The sequence below is a fragment of the Schistosoma haematobium genome, chromosome 3 (assembly GCF_000699445.3).
Source record: "Schistosoma haematobium chromosome 3, whole genome shotgun sequence".
Taxonomy (NCBI): domain Eukaryota; kingdom Metazoa; phylum Platyhelminthes; class Trematoda; order Strigeidida; family Schistosomatidae; genus Schistosoma; species Schistosoma haematobium.
The window spans coordinates 26,461,176-26,480,471 of record NC_067198.1 but is presented as its reverse complement, the minus strand read 5'-3'; the positions used below and the strand labels follow the sequence as shown (position 1 = coordinate 26,480,471).

The 19,296-nt window shown below is 38.5% G+C and overlaps 1 protein-coding gene across 1 annotated transcript; it reads right to left on the bottom strand.

The window, feature by feature from the left end:
- Positions 1-619: 619 nt before the first annotated feature.
- Positions 620-13,543, bottom strand: RMND5A (E3 ubiquitin-protein transferase rmnd5a). Its single transcript, XM_051213444.1, has 5 exons — positions 12,917-13,543; positions 7,482-7,582; positions 4,358-4,524; positions 2,147-2,422; positions 620-1,564 (listed from the first exon to the last, which is right to left on the bottom strand). Exons 4-5 carry the CDS (start codon positions 2,181-2,183, stop codon positions 1,143-1,145), a joined length of 459 nt encoding a protein of 152 aa, XP_051069427.1. The 5' UTR covers positions 2,184-2,422; positions 4,358-4,524; positions 7,482-7,582; positions 12,917-13,543; the 3' UTR covers positions 620-1,142.
- Positions 13,544-19,296: the final 5,753 nt, after the last annotated feature.

Below are 19,296 nucleotides of genomic sequence, written 5' to 3'. Positions count from 1 at the left end.
CGTAAACATGTTTAGCACCAATGTTGGCTACAGTAAGAACGTGGCGATTAAATTGAGGTTAGAACAAAAGTCAATTACGGTACTGACTGTATTTACTATGTAGAATTATCTGAACAATCTACTTAACCGAAAGAATTCAGTCAGTCAGTCAGTTACAACGTAGGACCAGGCACATTTATGCATCGGTCCAAGTTGCCATACTTCATTAACACAACAAGATGGACACCGGATTCATAAAAGTAGTTAATCCAGAGGTGGTAATATATAAAAGAAAGATTGCAATAAGGGTATAGTACAGGAAGAAAGAATTAGTTCGTAGAAAGAAAGATAGGAAGCAATTTTAATCTCTTAGTTTAAGGGAAGACAGGGAGTGTGTACACCGACGCCATTGTGATCGATTCTGAGCCATGTCACCAAGAGTCTCCAACCATTGGTTACGAAAGTCACGCGGACCCCAACCAAGTAGTCTGCATCTACCAACATGACTCAGATCAGAAGTTAGTGACTTCAAACACTGATGCCAAGTTTCGGTTTGGCCGCCCCTAACTTTCTTCCAACCGTCTCCAATACCGGATAGCATTGCACGTCGTGGTAATCGGTATTCAGGCATACGTAACACGTGGCCCAACCATCTCAGTCGATGAAGATTCATAACCTCATGAACTGATTTACCATCATTTCCTAATACCCTGCGTCTAACCTCACTATTACTTATCCGGTGATCCCAGCAGATGCCATCAATATTTCTGAGGCATCTGTGGTCAAATACTAGTAGCTTACGAGTGTCTTCTACTCTTAATGCCCATGTTTCGCTGCCGTAAATTAACACAGAACGGACTGCCGCGCAGTATACTCGTCCTTTTATTGATAGACGGATATCTTGCCTTCGCCATAGGTGACGTAATTTGGCAAAAGCCAAGCGAGCTTTTCGAATCTGTGCTGAGATTTCGTCAGACACCAACCCATTAGGGCTGATCAGACTTCCAAGATAGGTGTTGTCGACGCGTTCGACTACTACTACAGTTCGAAAGGTCAACTTTTTGAACCTATTGTGAAACTTTGGTTGATTTTTAAATTTTGATAACATATCGGTTTCAGATGTTTTACCATAATGTTAGGTTTAAAATCATTAGAGAATTAAGTTACATAATCACTATGTGCAAACTCACTGGTAACATGTCACCATCCAATGAACTGTACTTACTGAGGCAAGCGATTGCACGTTGTAACGAATGAAGCCGAGTAAGTACACGACATCCGGAGGAAAATGCAGTGAGTAGTGGATCAGTATCTGATAAATTTAAATGATAACAACATGAAGCCTTAAACAAATTTGCCGCTTCTGTCAAGGCATTGCTACCATCTGTTTTGTGTTTAGTTGTTACAGGTGACACTGAGAGAGAATATTCACCATCCATCATAAAAACATCTTCAGAAGTTTTATTTACTTGGGAGCTTTCAGAAGACATTTTTGTGGGGCTGGTTGGCAAGGCCAAGTCAGCATACGGAGTATCCTCAAGACTACGTCCAATAAAAACAAGACTCCCCATAAGATGTTCAAAATCTACAAATAGATAATTCACAAATTGTTTTACGAATTCATTATATATCAAAATTATATTTACGAATGTTTTGGCCTTACAATCATTAACAGAATGAATTACTGAAAAGCAGAGTACTTTAAAAACTATAAGCAAAGATGGATAGTGGCTAGCAGTGGAATCCAGGACGAGCGTTTCGTCCTGTCTGGGACTCGAACTCAGTACCGTTCACTTCAAACGCCATCGCATTATCCAGAGTGAACATCAACTCTGAGATGCAGGTACATCCAGCTAACGAGTCCCAAACAGGACGAAACGCGCGTCCTGGATTCCACTGCTAGCCACTATCTATCTTTGCTTATAATGCTTGTAAATTAAGGCAATATCGAGGCATACGCACAGTATGCACATATGCCAATAAGAGACTGATCAATTTCAGTCCTAAAACATCAATGGGAAGGTTAAAATAAAACAATACCAAGTGAATTACTTTAAAAACTGTTTGAAATAAGAGCTGAAGAAAATATAAACAAGGTTTGACACAACAATCTAAATACTTCAAATATGTTTGTATAAATATAGCGAATATGGAACAAATCCCGTACTTCTATCCAGTTGTCTACGGTTAGTTACACCATTCATAGACTTCTTCAAATATACACGAGAATTGTTGTTACAGCTGATAATGGTGATAATAATGGATCAATTTCTCATAACGTCCGTAGACAATAAACGTTAACAACTAACCAGATAAAACGGGAGCAAAATGTCACCTATGATCTCCGCACTTTGTTAAACTCGTCAATCCAAGCTCATTTTTGTTGTTGAATATTAAAAATCACTAGGTTTGTTCCTTGTAAACACATTTGGAGATGGTGATGCTTCAAAAAATCATCAAATTAAAGTTTGTGAGTTTACGATACAAAATGAAGAATAAGTAGAGAGTTCTACGCAATTATGAATAAGCCACGTTGCTCAACCTACAATACTTGTGATACCTACAAGGTAATTAAAGTAACCCATTGTGTCACAGAATTTAAATAAGAATTCAGAGAGGAAAATTTTCGACGAAATCATTAAGTTGTACGTTTGTATTTATAGTTGTTTGGTAATTCCGACCCATAAATTATTTTCATACTCGCAGTCCTATCTAACCCCCTTGGTTATTACGCAACCCCTTTTGATATGAAATCTCGAATCACTTTATGATGTAATCTATTTTTTTATGGACCAATATATTTACTAAACAATTATAAATACGAATTTACAGCTTAAGTAATTAACTTCGTCAAAAATTTTCCTCGTTGAATTCACTTTATTTTATGACATCTACAAGATGTTTGCCAACTGACTATTATTATTATTATTTTAACAGATAGATATTGGTACAAGAAGGCATTAAATACATATGCGCTACGCAAGTCTCATTCGATATGTGTGAGGGCTGTGATACTGCCCGGGTGCCCAAACCGAAGCAGGTGGTTTTCTTAGGGGGCCACTCCCCGGGACTTCGACCTGAAGGTCTGACCCACAAGGCAGTGGAGCATCGTGAGGAGATGCAGTCCCATGGAAGCCGGTGACCAACAATTGGTTCATACGCCATTTGTTCCCGCAGGATACTGGAGCCCATGTGTACCATTGGTTTGGAATCCGGTTAAAGCGCCGGACATTCGCATTTTGTCCTCTCATTTTCGTAAACAACATCCCCGCCACGAGAAGGCAGTGAGTAGGACTTCCCTGGCAGAGGCTATATACGCGTGGCCATGTGAGAGCATTTCGAGAGGGAGAGCGGACTCTCCCCACTCTCGGCCGTACCAGGGCATTTGGTGGCTGACTAAGGTTAGTATATGGTACTAATGAGCCCATACAGTACGATAGCAATCAGTGTTTCGTTGTCAGATAACGGCATTAAGATCTCAACCTTAATTTGTCTCGGTTTTGTGATTTCCCTCAAGGTACATACAGACACGAAGATCATTAGTTTATATACTTGACATAACTGAACATGATATGATGAGCATTTTCTCAAATGTGGTTATCATAACGTGTCTTAGAGCAGACAGTTAATTATCATCCTTTCAGACTATCTACTCAATTTAACAACTTGGCTTTATCTACAAATCCGAATTGACATTTCTAATGAGACGCTTTATGGATGGAATTCTAGCCGTGAATCATATGTTGCGTAGCCCTAACCACTTCGGTTATGAGACCAAACATATCCCCCATAACTGGAGAGTATAGATAGTATTTAAAGAACAAAAGTAACTAAATTAGTATGTGCAGACTGTTAGGGATGTTTAACTGGTTTTTTAAGTGGGGATTTAGAAATCAGACGGATAATTGATGATTTAATCATTTGAAAGATAATAACCCGAATAAATTTCATCACGTAAATGATAAGTCAATAATGGCTGAAAATCAGTGTAGATTTAACAAATCATGAAGATCCTCGTAGTAGTTCGTCTACGAGACGTTTGATAATTAGTGGCACGCTGTTGCAATACTTCAGGATAATCCCATTTATATTTTTACCGGTGTTTTATGTGAATCTAATACAACTGATATTTTCAAATCAAAATAATGAGTAAACGGTATGAGTATTAAATAAATTGCCAATACTACTGGGTAATAAAATTGACTTTCTACTCTAATGATCAACTTGTTATCAGAAAGAGACAAATGATCAAAACAATAAGATAATCTGATGAAGTATAGGGAGATACATAATGTGATCGACGACAATTCTTTTTTATCTAAATTAATACTTCGATGAAATAAAAAACTCATATGACAATGACAAACTTTCTAAATACCTGAAGAGTAATCAGATGCAAAAGGAACCAGCTGACGAGCACTTTGAATCACAGCAGCTGGATCCACAGGTTCTTTTTGTATTGTAGACAAAAAATCAAGTTTGGCTAGACAATATTCTAACTGCTTTGCCTTATCTCCAAGTTCCTCTCGATTATTTGATAGCCATCTGTAAAATAAGATAATCAACTCGTTAATAATTTATGTTGCAAAACTTTTATACGATGCTTATATAAAATGTAAGTATGTATATCATGGATAGAGAGTAAAATAGGTTTACGTTTTCGAAATGTGTGTGGCTCGTCAGCATTTATGAAAAATGGATATACAAAGTATTGTTGAATGAAGCAACACTTTGTTGTGCGAACCTACTTATACATTCAACATGTTGGTTAAATGATTTCTGGAACAGTCATGTAGATTGTCCTGTAATTGCATGTCAGGAGTAAAATGTGTGCCTGCAAAATGCATAAGTTTGGCATTAATTGGCAAAATCTCAACTTGAAAGGAGGGGGAAAATCTAACTAACCTTAACCATAAGAATAGCGTCCAAACATTTATTAACCAAAATAAATAGACCAAAAGGTTTAATTCAAAAATTATCGAATCAAATGTTTATTGACAAAATAAAGTGAATACAAGACTTTTGTTTACTGGAATATTAACTTTTGTAGATAGGGGCAGATTATCTAATTTTTTATGATTAAACGAAAAGCAAATAAAAATTGTGATTTTTATTTGTACATCATGGCTTTATTGTGTCACTTTGTTCACTAACAACATAGAGCACAAAACTTGATGCAGCAGATGAATGAGAAAATGAGTTAGAATATTGTTATAGCAATGAGAATAACTAAGCATTAAAAGTGTGGTTCGAAAAACAAGGAGTGAAAAAGTATGTGTGGAGGATTATAGGAACTCAATATCTAGAGTACATATGTGTCACTGTGACCAATTCTGAGCGATGTCACCCAATGTCGCCAACCGCTGATTGGGTTTGCCGCATGTACCCCAACATGGTAGTCCATATCGTCCAACACGTTTAAAATGAACAGTCGACGAGTTCGTGGACTGGTGCTACGCTTTATTTCGGTCACCTCTATATTCTTCTTAACCTACTTCTGCACCAGCTAACATCTCCCGTCGAGGTAGGCCGTGGTTAGGCATACGTAATCTATGTCCAAACCAGCCTAGTCGATGAATATTTGATACTTAATCAACCGATTATGTATCCTTACTAAGTAACATGTGCTTAACCTCAACATTTATCACTCGGTGGTCCCAGCATATACGATCGATGCTTAGAAGGATTCCATGATTAAATACTAGTAACCTACATATATGCTTTAAGCTCAGACTCAGCCAACAGTTTCAAGGTAAGCAACCTTCAAAGGACCAGTTTACGTTCAGTTGTCACAATCTGGTTAGTATTTCAGTCAATTTAAGTACGACTCTAAAACATCATTCAAAAAGACCTCTGGATTCAAATGACCAAATCTTGCTACCCTTCCCCGCTTTATCTTTGATATGTCTTTTCCCATTTCACCAAGAATCAGGGGAATTCTCATGATTTCCAATTCAGGTTGTTTGATAATAATACGTAATCGGAAGATTGCTACAACACAGCTGAATCATCCTTTAAACCGTTCTACCCATCGTTCCAATCTTCAGGATTAAGAATGAATAACTGTTCCGTGTGCTTCTTAAATATTCTCACTAACACCCCACTCCTACATACTTGTTTTCTCTAAGAGTCGTAACAGTTGTCTAGTGTTACCCACAGTCAGTTTTTCCCACATATTTTGCTACTGCTGATCACCATCGCTCACAATCATTGTTCGAACTTCCTATTAGTCTGTATTTCAATTGTCATCCTCATCGTTCTGCCAGTTTGTCAAGATGAGTTTTGTAACAGCTATCAATTCAGTAGATGGCATCGAAGTCCACTGGTGCTTCTTAACCTTTTCATTTAAGTCAGTGACCAATATCACTGATGCATTTGCAGCAGTTTGGATATCATATCAAACTTCACTTTGTCAGAATGTTCTTCTCCATGATCGACTGAGTGCTGAATTGATTCTCCCCTAAATGGACTCTTGACCTTCCCACTTTGAATTAAGACTTAACCGGTCTGCCTGTTGCAGCTCTTCTGTGCCCAGTAAGACGTGGACAAACGCGTACTCCTATTGGTACAGCATGATCACAGTCCAAGCATGTGCTACTTAACAAGGTGTGGTAGTCTGTTACCAAGTATCTCAAGCAGTGAGTGATGGAAGTATGCTTTGTTTATGTCCACCGTTGTGTAGACGTCGGGGGCCGGCAGACTAAACAATACCTCTTTTTCTGTTTGACGTTTATGTTTGCTAGGAATAAGCGGTTATGTGAAGGTAATTTCAGGAGACAACCACTGTTACCTGCTTGTTAATCTAGAAAACAAAAATAGCCACATATTTTTTTAAAATTTGTTTTCAAACTCAGTGTTATATCATCACCGACAAGGTCACGAGAAATTCCGGTTGACTTTTCAGATACACGAAGAGCAAATAGCTTTGGCTTATCATGGTAGTTAGGCGACGTGAGGTTTGTGCCTTGGATTTAATTATTAGACGATTAACAAGGTCAAAATCAATATAATTATTGGCTATCACCACGAAAGATGATGAAACTGTACTGTTATCGTTGGCCAGTAATCTTTATTGATGAGGCAAAGTTGTCTCAGTATTGAGGTGAACAAAAAACACATTTATAATATACTGATATATCTTTTAATATAAGTTGATAGACAACTCATGAGAACTAAAGCTGAGAATATTCTTTACGATCTTCAATTTTGAAAGCATGTCAATTAATTTTTAAACAGTGAAGTGTATTTTCACCATATTCTTTGTTTAAAAAGCATTAATGTAGCGAAGTAAAACATATGACTGGAAAGTTATATGCTACCAAATGGGTCTTTGAAATGCTGAGTACCATTGTTTTGGTTTTGCAAAAGAGTCTGATACTTTGTTCAGACTTAACTTATAGTAGGGTTGTGTTCGAAAATCCAAATGGAATGAAAAGCAGATATAAACTGGAGATAAAGTAAATGATTACTTATATGAAAATGATCACGCAAACTATTATTACTTTCTCGCTGGATCTAGCTCTCCTCGTTGTGTAGATGAAACCAGATCACTTAGCTCCTTAAACTTTTCTAATCCTATATCTTCCTGAGTAAAACCGAAATTCTGTAACATTCGAAATAAGTTAAAATGAAAATATTAGTTTGTTAAATAAAGGACAAAAAAGAAAAACGAAGTCATAAATTTGTTTATTTACAAACAGTAATTTGGTAATGTAAAATTCGTAACAGTGAATCAGCTGTGGCAACACCTTGCAACATCATAAGATAAAAATTACCTGGACTTAAAAGGTTCTTAAATAAACAAACATATAAGGACAATCAAGAGAAAATCCATATCCATACATTACTTTGGTGCATCCTCATTTACGGATAGATCTTTTGCCTTTTACTAAAGATTCCCACGGAGAGGCATAATACAATGAATACAATCAGGGGAAAATCCATATGAAAATACTGACTACATTGAGCCATGCGACTGATTCTAAGGTATTTCATCTGAAGTCATAGACTACTGATTTTTAACAATCCGATGACAAAATAAATCAATATTAATTGCCTAAAATAAATAAGACTAATCTGTAAGTGCTACATTTTGATTTATCAATATCTAAGGGTATTTCGAATACTCCCCTCCAAACAGATATTTCGACTGAGAGTAAGTAAAGATCTATGATACACATTACATGTTCCAGTTATCGCAACTACGAATGTTTATAAACTCCCCATGTCAATTAATTTAACTACGACTGAACTCCTTTAGGGCTACTGCTGGTCTCAAGCCTGAGTAGAAAGGGAGAATTGGGTTAGGGTTGAAAATAGCACCTCATAAAAAAACCTCGTTATAATAACGCTAACCAGAGAAAGCCAATTTAACCTACCAAACTCTGGTCTACGAGTCGAAAGGTCTTCATATACAAAAATCATGATGTATCATGTTAAAACAGGAATTTTTCGGAATCCACAAGGTTGTAACCTCTTCTCGTAACCAGGACAATGATAAACATAGGGAATAGAATTCCTAAACGACACGGAAGACTGGGAGGTCCTTCAAATAGCCAGAAAAATGGGAAGAGACAACATAGCTCTACTTGGGATAAATAAAACGCATTGGACACAAGCTGAGCATAACACAAGAACTTCAGGAGAGCTGTTGTTGTATTCTGGTCGTGAAGGAGAAAACAGTCCACATACAAGGAGTTATATTGATGATAACCAAAGAAGCAACAAAAGCACTTATAGGATGAAATATGCACGTCTCAAGGGTCATTAAAGCACCCTCCGAAACAAAGAAGGAAAGGGCTAAAATGAATGTCACCTAGGGCTATGGATATACTAATAATGATAACGAAGGTGATGGGGACTAGTTTTATAAGTCTATGTTTGAGTTGCCTACGATCCTTAGTGTTCTGGGCCATTTGGGGTGAGTTTACAAGGATCTATCAACTCAATATTTATGATATCTTCACACTCAACCAAACGTTAAAACGCTGACAGATTTATTGGGGATTAACCATTGTTGTTTCTTGATATGAGGGCCGCCTTCGATTTGTTGGAAAGGATTGTTCTCTAAGAGTGTCTGTCGAAGAAGGGTGTTAATCAACATCTTGAAAGCTGTGTAAACAAACATCTTAGGTAGAGTGAGGGCATACAACTATTACTTTCCTTTTGCTATTTTGGTTGTGGAGTTAGCCAGGATTTCCCGATCTCATAATTCCTTCTCAACTTTGCCATAGATGACACTGGAAACAGCCCAGGTGGAAATACGTAGTGGTGGTGTGGATCTGTTGTCTGGAGAAAATCTCTCAGGTCTCGAATATGCGTATGGTATTTTCTTACTATGAAATGATAGTGAGGTCATGAGATTTGCACTTAATCAGTTGATAATTAATATCCATGGGTATGGGATGCACTTTGCATCCCCTAAATACAAAGTACTTTTAAACGACGACAGGAGTCTATGTCTACACTTGCTCTTGGTGGTGACAAGTTGTGTTTGACTATCACTGTCTCAAAAGACTGCTGATATCCACTGAAAACTGTTAATAAAACCGAGGTTTTACAACGTATGTTCGGAAGCAATGACGGAAACCTAATCAGTATTACCATCTTGAAGCACAAGCTCTGGTAGCTTGGGAGTGTCATGGGGATCATCCAAGTGACTCCTTAACCGTAAATGATTCGCCGACGCTGGGATAGTGGAAGAAAGCTATCAATTTACCACATGGCGTCATGGTACGAACTAAATCTGTCAGTTCATCAGAACTCCCTCGTCGGGGTTGCAGTTTTAGACGTTACCAAGCAGATCAGAGAAGCTGATGATGACCCTGACGTAGTTTTCTTACATCTTTCTTAGAAAAGGAACCCCTTACATGAAAGAATTTTTTCGGTCGCATTTTAACTGAAAAGACTTCCCCATTCATTTATTTTTATTCATTCGTCTGCTTTGACTGCACTCTTTTCATCTCCTTAGAATTTCATTTTCTTACCTGTGTGGTGCTTTTTTCGTTTTGGTGCCTAGTTGTGCAAGTGTTTTAAATAAATAATTACATAAATGACTAATATATCGGTAAGTTATGTCGCTAAAACTTACATCCATTAGGTCAACGGCCAGAGATTCGTGGCCTTCACGAAGTAAGTGTTCGATGATAACTAACCGTAAGAGATCATCTGGAGATTTGGATGACAGAGAATCTTTGTATAGCGATGATGTTTTTAATACAGGTTTTATTATAGATTTGGTGGTTTTAGATTCTTTCTTCTCATGATTTGTAAAATAGGTAGTAAGATGAGAAAGTTCGTCAACAAAACTCTGGAAAAATGTAATATCCGAAAAGACGTTTACCTTGTCCACAAGTTTTCCGAATTTCGAAATGGGAAGGTGAATATCACGGTGAGCTTTTATGTAATCTGACAATTTCGACTTTACAGTTGATACAAATAAACTGGTGTGTTGCTTGATATCCGTATCACTATCAGCTACATTTAATATGTAAAGATAGATAAGTTACTTACATAGTTTAAATGTATCCTTATAGAATGAAACACACGTATAGCCCCGAAGTTATGACATATAATCCGGAAAGACATTACTGCACACGATCTCAATTGCTACCTTGACGTGGTGGTTGAGCTTGCCTATTGTGATGACTCGACCGAGTTATAATGGCTGGAACATGTTTATTTAGGTCCTATTATACCAGGTAGGTAGGTCGAAGGACCATGAAACTAAAATCAGCAACTAAAAGTCTGAGGGCGAAGTCGTGGTGCTGACTGCAGAGGAATATGGTAACAGCAAGATTTTCCCCTCGAGCAACCAGCATCCGCAGCGATTCTGCCTTTTCACAACGAGAGTTAAGAAATATTGACCTTAAAATGCCACACCTCATTTTAACCCATGGACTTGTCACAGGTAGTAAGACCTTTTGAAGTGAAGAGCTAACACATTAAACACCGTAAAAAGAACACGCGTGACCGGCCTCAAGCAGTTATTCACTGGACTTTGTGGTCACGCTTCCATGTTGCTAACACCATCACTAATTCAGCTCCTTTGCGGAAGTTCACAAGGAATCCTTCCACGGTGTGAGTAACTCGGAAGTGGCGACCGCCCTCATACCTCTACCAGCCTGTGAGATCACCTTGTTGACGATCCAATCCCTTGTTTACCTACTAATTATTCTCCCATTCCCACGACTTACCCTCCTCATATATTTTTGTTGCTGTGAGCCACCGGTGCCAATGATTTGATTTCACGAAGTATTATAGCTGGTCTCCTGAAACCATGCTCTAAACTACGCGTTGGAGTTTTTAAAGTTCGAACCTTGTGTCAGATAGGACAAAAGGCTTCTCTACTATGATTCTAAAGTCTCACACCATTGATGTATACTGCATCTCCGAAAAGCGCATACAGAGTTCATGCACAGTCACTCACTTGACCTCAACGTGTAAGTATAAAGAACCGGAGCGATTTACCCTTATTATACCAGAAGATCCCACTGTTGCTTCTTGTAACCTTGAAGGTATCGATAAGGGATCAATTTTGAAAGCACAATAGGCCCTGTTAGACAAGATTCCAATAGACATTTATATGTTGCTCGACTAAACAGAACAATGAGAACTGGAAGAGATCGGGACATATGTCGTTGCCCTTTAGTTGTTTTGCCTCCCCTCTCCCAATGATTGCAACTTGGATGAAATTAAAAATGAATTTCGTAAGAAGCCTTCCAACATCTTCCAAAAAGCTAGTCGTCCTAGTGTAATAATAGTAGTGGGAGGTTATTTTTATGCTTAGGCAGGTTGACTTAAACAAAGTGAAAGGCACTTGAAGGATCTTACGTGTTGCGGCTCAGCGAACAGACAATGGCGGGCCTTTTACAACTATGTTCAGATAACTATTTCTGGCAAACACCAACTTTAAACATAGAAAGCGACATTGTCTGACGTGGCAGACTCGACAATGTCGCTACGTTTACTATTTCTAGTCGTTTAGATCGGTGAGGTATGCTCGTGGATTGACTTGCTGATGGACTCCTCTCACGATCTGCAGAGGAGGATATGACTGCCAATGTAATAATTATTCAACGAACTTTAATTTTATACTGAATAAAATTCATTGGAAACTGAGGATTGTAAACCAAAAACAGTATATTGCCTGCCATACTTATCATTTTATCTATTTGAACAAATAAATATTGATACGAAAAGGCACCGAGTACATATGCGCCACACAAGTCACTTGATTTGTGTAAAGGCTATGATACTAGCCGGTTGCCTATGCCAAAGCAGGTGGTTTTTATAGGAGGCCACACCCGGAGCCTTTGACTTTAAGGTCTAATCCACAGAGCAGTGGAGCAACGCAAGAGATGCAGTCCTATGGTAGCCGGTGTCCAACGATTGGTTTAAATGCCATTTGTTCCTTTAGGATACTGGAGCCTATGTGTACCATTGGTTTAGAATCAGGGTTTTCCAACTCCCCTATGTGGACCCTCTGTGTCCACCAAATTGGTCAAAACTCCGGACATCCGCTTCCCGTCCATTCAATTTCGTAAACAAGAATAATGCCGCGAGAAGGCAGTGTGTAGGACTTCCCTGCAAGAGGTTGTACACGTGTGGCCATGTGAGAGCAGACTCCACCTTCGACCGAAACACGGCAATTGGAGGCTGGGAAATTGCATGACAATTTAATAAACAAGTGACAAACTGACGAAGGAAATTCTCCATTATTTTCACAATGGCACTTCATTTATGTAGACCTTACTTTCAACTAATACTCTTTATTTTATCAATTTTCTTAATTTCGAGGAATAAGGTTCTGATCACGCAAACTAGGCTAGCAAACTGAGTGAAAACACGAACAAAAAAGACAAAAAGTGCACTGGATTTTCAGGCAGACAAAAATTCGATTTATTATATCTTGTAAACATTGTAGAATATGACTTGCCATTTTGAAGTACAGACTGAAGGGATTCTAATTGTAATTCTAGTAAACTAAACGTTCTCTTTCTGCATTCGTCAAAGTTTGATAATTTTTCTTCTATCTTTGACAGTTCACCATCAATGCTTTCCAATTTTGAGGAGCAATTGTCAACTTTACTACACATCGAGAAGCGCCAAGTTCATTCCATCCGCCTTCCAAATGGTTCAAATGGTTCCAACTTTCAAACTTTGTAGTTTACTCCAAATGGCTGTCGATGAAACAATGGCTTTTGTGTAACTACCTTAAGGTTTTATTGGTAAAGATCCACTGATTTCTCCAGGTTAGAGCCATCCTATGTGGAAATAAGAAGAAGTAAAAGAGTTTTCGCAAGGTATTATCAAACTTCCGAGCTTTGCTGGATTGAAACGGCAGGTGGCCGATCTCTCGTGATCTGTTACTGGATTGCAAGAAAAATTCTTTTACTATAGAGGGGTGCGATACTCGCGTAATTGGGATTTAAGGAGTCGTTTGGCGCTACAGGATAAAATAATGTTGAATGATTGAGATGTTCACCCTCAACTTGATGTGGATGCTCATTGGGACTTCCTAATGCACACGCTCTTATGTGCTACAAAGCAATCATTTCCTCAAACGGCCCTCAAAAGCTACAAGTAACCCAAAAATCATCAAGAATCGCACTCTTAGCCTGCTAAGCCGCAAAAGGCACTGTTGGACAGAATACAAACGAACTGACAACAACAGCGCGTATATGCAATACAAACGTATAAGGAACATATGCACGATGGCTATAAGAGAAGACGGACTTCAGTACCAGATAAAGCTTATGGATAAATTTATCTACAACCCGAAAACCTTATTCTGTTGTGCAGCCTCTCTTCGTCAAGCCAAAACTGGAGTTTCCAAACTGCTAGGTCCCAATGGCCCGACCAACGACGACGGCGGCAACGCTAACCTTCTGGCCGAACAATACTCTCGGACATTACAACCGACCCATATCAAATATACTGATGACGGCTTCATCTGCAACTGCATAGGACTTTCCGTAGTGAACCTGAGCGCTGACTTGGTGTTCCGGAAACTGCAGCACCTAAGAAAAGACACTTCTCCTGGCCCAGATATGGTTCATTTTGCTATACTGAGGGAAGCAGCCTCAATCCTGGCAACACCACTTAGCGTGATATTCTCACACTCGCTAAGCCGAGAAAAACTACCGGAAATTTGGTAGCTGGCTCACATAACACCAATTTTCAAAGGAGGTCGACGCAGCGAACCTTCAAGTTACCGACCGGTAGCTCTTTTCTCTATACCATCAAAAATCATGTAGTCCCTGATATGCGATGGTATACATGACTATTTACTGTCCTTAAATTTCTTCTCATTCCAACAGCATGCTTTCAGGAAGGGTTACTCTTGTACAACCAACCTGCTGACTGCAGTGGACAGATGGACAAGCATCCTTGATCGCAAGGGGAAGATTGATATCACCTACCTTGATTTCTCTAAAGCATTCGATAGGGTAAACCATATATGACTTATCAATAAGCTCTAACGATTGGGTATCAGACCACTTCTAATTGATTGGCTCATTTCATACCTGAAAAATCGGCATTTTAAGGTCAGGGTTGACTTCTCTTTCTCTCAGGCCGTGGAACGTCCTAGTAGGGTCCCCCAGAGCTCAATACTAGGACCTCTTCTCTTCTTGATTTATATAAATGATCTTCCACAACAAGTATCGTCAGACCTATTACTTTTTGCTGATGATATGAAACTTTGGAGGGAGATACGCAACCAAGACGACATACAGGCACTTCAGGCGAATCTGACTCAACTTCAAAGTTGGGCGGACGATAACGGACTTACTTTTAACACTTCAAAGTGTAGAGTAGTCCATCTGCGACATGTCGCATACCACAGTAACAACTTAGGAGACTCTTCTCTAGTAGTATATCAAGTCGAAAAAGATTTGGGAGTCCTGGTGCTCTACTATTTAAAGTCCTAAGCTAACTGTGACAAAAATGACTATCGAGCAAATCTCGCACTGGTAAAACTGAAGCGCATTTTGGACCAATGTGACGGAAGAACTTTCCATGTAATAATCAACAGTTTTATTCGTCCACATTCAGAGTACGGAAGCACAGTATTTCATCCCTCACTCCAAAAAGGTAAGGACACACTGGAGGGTATCCAACGGTGAGCCACGAAATTAGTCCAAGGACTCAAATTCAAACCTTATGAACAGCGCCTCCAATCACCCAACCTTTACACATTGGAGTATAGGAGTCTTAGAGGTGACCTCCTGATGGCTTACAGCATCCTTAACACTTCTAGGCATCCCCTTAAACACCTACTTAAGCTTTGTCACAATAACAAACTAAGGGGCAACACCAAGAAATTGGAGATAAAACATAGCAGAACGGACTGTACACAAAACTTCTACTCCTTAAGAGATGTCAAACGCTAGAATTCACTGGAAAATTGAACCAAATCAATCAGTAATTATTGTTAATATTTATTAGAACAATTCATCTCTGTCCGGACACTTCATTCGTGGAGAGGCTTTCATCTTGGAGAGTATACCTGGACATAAGCCGGCAACATCGTTATTGAACAATCTAATCAGGTGCCCGCACCTTTTTGACGCAATTTTACATAGCCTAGATTATGGCAAAGTTGTTCTGTTGATTGGTTGCGATGTTCCGGATCTACACTAGGCGAAATTGATAAGTCGGCCTGATTGTTACCCAATTCTACTGTTATTTCCTTAGTTTTTTTCAAATATTACTATTCCTGGTTAAAGTTTATTTTAGAATTTAATGCAGGTAGAGTGTAGCCTGATTGTCAACAAATGTGAGCTACACATGACAGTCACCGAATAACATTGTTCATCCCGCCCAAAAATGATTTCTTGGAACATGTTATTCACCTAGACACGTTATGTCATAAATTTGTGTCATATGTTTACCCAAATCGTTGCGTGAACTGATAGCTACATGGCAGTATTCTTACTGGTTATTTTGCATTCACTCGTGTAAATAATTGTGATTTCTCATCTACCCACATCTCAGATTTGTGTGTTTATTTATCTCATCCTTCTTTTTTCGGAATCTGAGAACTAACACAGACTGGTTACAAAACCAGTTCACACACAACCAGGGTCGGCTGACGGAATCAACATACAATTTATGCAATGTCATGCCCTGCTCATGAGTCACACTTTACACAATCTCTAATTCCCATGCATCGGCTGAAATTTCGGGTACAAAGTATAACATGGGAGAGAAATTTTACGCTCGAAAATGCCGCGTAACTGTTTGAACGTAATATCACACGGAGGCTGATTCGAATAAATGTGAAGTTAACCGAGGCGGACAATATATGTAGTTAGTTGTGATTAGAAGATTCAACTTAATATCACGCAAGTAAAGCTTTTATGCCTTTAGGCTTACCCGAATGGTGAAATAGTGGCGATTATTTTAGAATTATAGGTAGGCTCATCATGTGGATTATGGTCAAAATCTACAAAGGAATTCACACTAGTTTGTGTAAGTTAGTCGTAATATTTCAAATGGTCAAACTGATCGGGTAGAAAACAGAAGGCAAGATATTATGGTCTAATAGAACTCCACTTCAATATTACCTGCTGGAGATTTAAAGTTTAGAAAGCCAGTGGATCTACTTCTAAAACCGATTTCTGGATTGACGATTTTTTCAGTTATCTTTGACATATATTTCAAACTATTACGTTTCATACTATCCAGCCCTAGAAAAGAGAATGGATACGAAAACAGTCCAAGCATCTCTCATCCTTACAGCGACATAAACAAACAAATTCAAAAGTTGAGTGAAACAAATGCATACAAAACATTGAGAAATGTTTAATATTTAATAAAACCGTTCTTAACCCGCCGAATATTTTCAGTCCATTTGTAAAGTCATTACACGGTGAGAAATATTAAGCAGAACGAATGCCATGATAATCCATTCTGAAACTGAATCTGTCGGACTCTTAAACTCAAAAGGATCACCAAGCGATCTGTGTCAGCTATTCAAGTTTGGTTGCTTGACATGCCTTATGAAAAGTCCTCATCATATAGTTTGAAAGGTTTTCTGACTATCGAAATACCAAGATTCTGTTTCAACACAGAATTAACGAACCAAAGTTTATCCGATTGGGACAGACTACGTTCTTCTGTTTAGCGTACGAAGCATTTTTGATTGTCTCGTAATAAATTATGTCAAAACACGGTTCTTATTCGAAAATCAGGCTAAATCATATCAGAAGTACTAAATACATCAAACGGTACAGCCGGTGCCATAATGTCAAGGGATTCTCTCGCGCAAACTAACGTGCTAACAGCAGAAAATGGTTAGTAGGCAACAGTTAAGCACCAGAGAACCAACAAAAATATTCCCATGAAGATGAGACTAGACATCTATCTGTAAGCGTTTCAACAACCGATTTAAGGTAGAGAGTCAGAGGTTAACAGCCATACACGCTGTGACCTCGATTTTAGTCGAATATGACCTTATTTTCAATGGTCTGGTAACATATAACATTTAGTTAAACGATAAAAGGAAAATCTTTAACTAACGTCAAATAACAAAAGTACCTACAAGAAAGACCGAAGAACACAATGTGTGGTTTAGAAGACACCCGGATATAGGAGTGAAAACCAGCTAAATGACGATTGTGTTCAGTGAAATGTTGGAGGATTTTTAGCGTTTTTTCCGCTACAAGCTGCGAGGATTGTATTGTGAGATTTAAATATAAGCATTTCCACTTATTTCTGTTGATCGTTTTTCCTCAAAAATTTCCATCCTTTTATCTTTCGGCAGAATAAAGCCACCGAGTATCGGAATCCACATTGATCAACTGCAATAAAGTTCAGGTGTTATAAGTGTTTTGATAGCATATGAACCTCCTGTAAAGTCTCAAAACCTAGCTCGGCCTACTGTGCACAATACGACGCATCAGTAGAGTGGACTTGTTCAGAGCTCTTACTACCAGTTCATAGTGCAGCTATCAAAAGGTGCAAGATAGATCTATCCTTCCTTAGATTGATGGATATTCATTTTGTCGGACTGCTTTTACCATTAAGTCACAAATTAACCGACCCTGTTTGTATATCAGATATCCTACCACCAATACTCGATATAATATGAATTGCATTAACCTTCCACTGAGTCAGTGTGCCAGATATCGAAAGGGTTTCTATGAAAATTCAGTCGAGAACGCCAGAACACAGCTATTTGACTAAACTTCCTCCACTCAAGAGAGTATTGCTGATTTAGTCGAACCGTAGTGGCTGGTAGGATATGTTCATTTGTCACAAACAGCAATTACTGATCCTTGTTTTGCTTATCTTTATTGGTCATGAATAAGGCTGTCTGATAGCTGAGTCCGACTTTAAGTGTTGTTCGAAACGAAACGAGAAGAATAAACCGGAATGTCTCTGAGACCAATCAACTGATAACAATTACTCCAGTTGATATGTAAGACATGATAGCAACTGTAACAGAAATGTGATGAGTCAACTGTGGACTCAGGGTCTTTGACAATGAAGTTTCTCATTCGTTTGTAGCTTAGATGAATGACGATGGTTTCAAATATCTACTTAACGATTACGCTGCGGAACGCTTCGGATACCATTAGCTGTATTGAGACTGGAAAATTCGAGGATTAAGGTGCAGCCCTTAAGGCATTTTCCTACTTGTTTCTGGTCCTTGCTTTTGTAAAATTACACCGTAATAATCGGACATAATAATATATTTCTGTCAGGGCAGGTGCACGCCATCTGATAGTCTCCCATTTAGTACGTGATGGGTATGATGCAACCCATTCATGTTTTTAGGCTGGTGTTTGGGAGATTTTGAATAATGTTTTTGGGCATCAAATTTTCTACCACAATCACGACTAATGAATGTGATAATTGTCTAAAAACGTGCCATATATATTTCGGCTTCCCAACCCCTCTGTCCGGCACTTTGTGGTGGACAGAGATGAATTGTTCTAATAAATATTAACAATAATTACTGATTGATTTTGTGCGATTTTGCTAGGGGTATAATCATACAGTTTCGAAAATGAACAGTATGTTCGGATGTTGATATGCAAGGCAACTGTGTTTATTTTCAGAGATCTCTACCATTCATGATTTATCACAGGTTGTGTTTTTAGTCTTGATAGGGATGGTAGATTCTAGAAGAGTAGGATCCATGTTACTTAGCTCCGCCGTCAGAGACTTCACTTCTGAGTTTATGCACTGCGGCTGACCTCTTATGTGAGTATGATACATTTTTAGTTGAGTCTTCCCTGAGTAGCGAACAATTTTGCGCACTTCAATAAATACTGGGGTAACACAGGTCCTTGATGAGTGATTGAA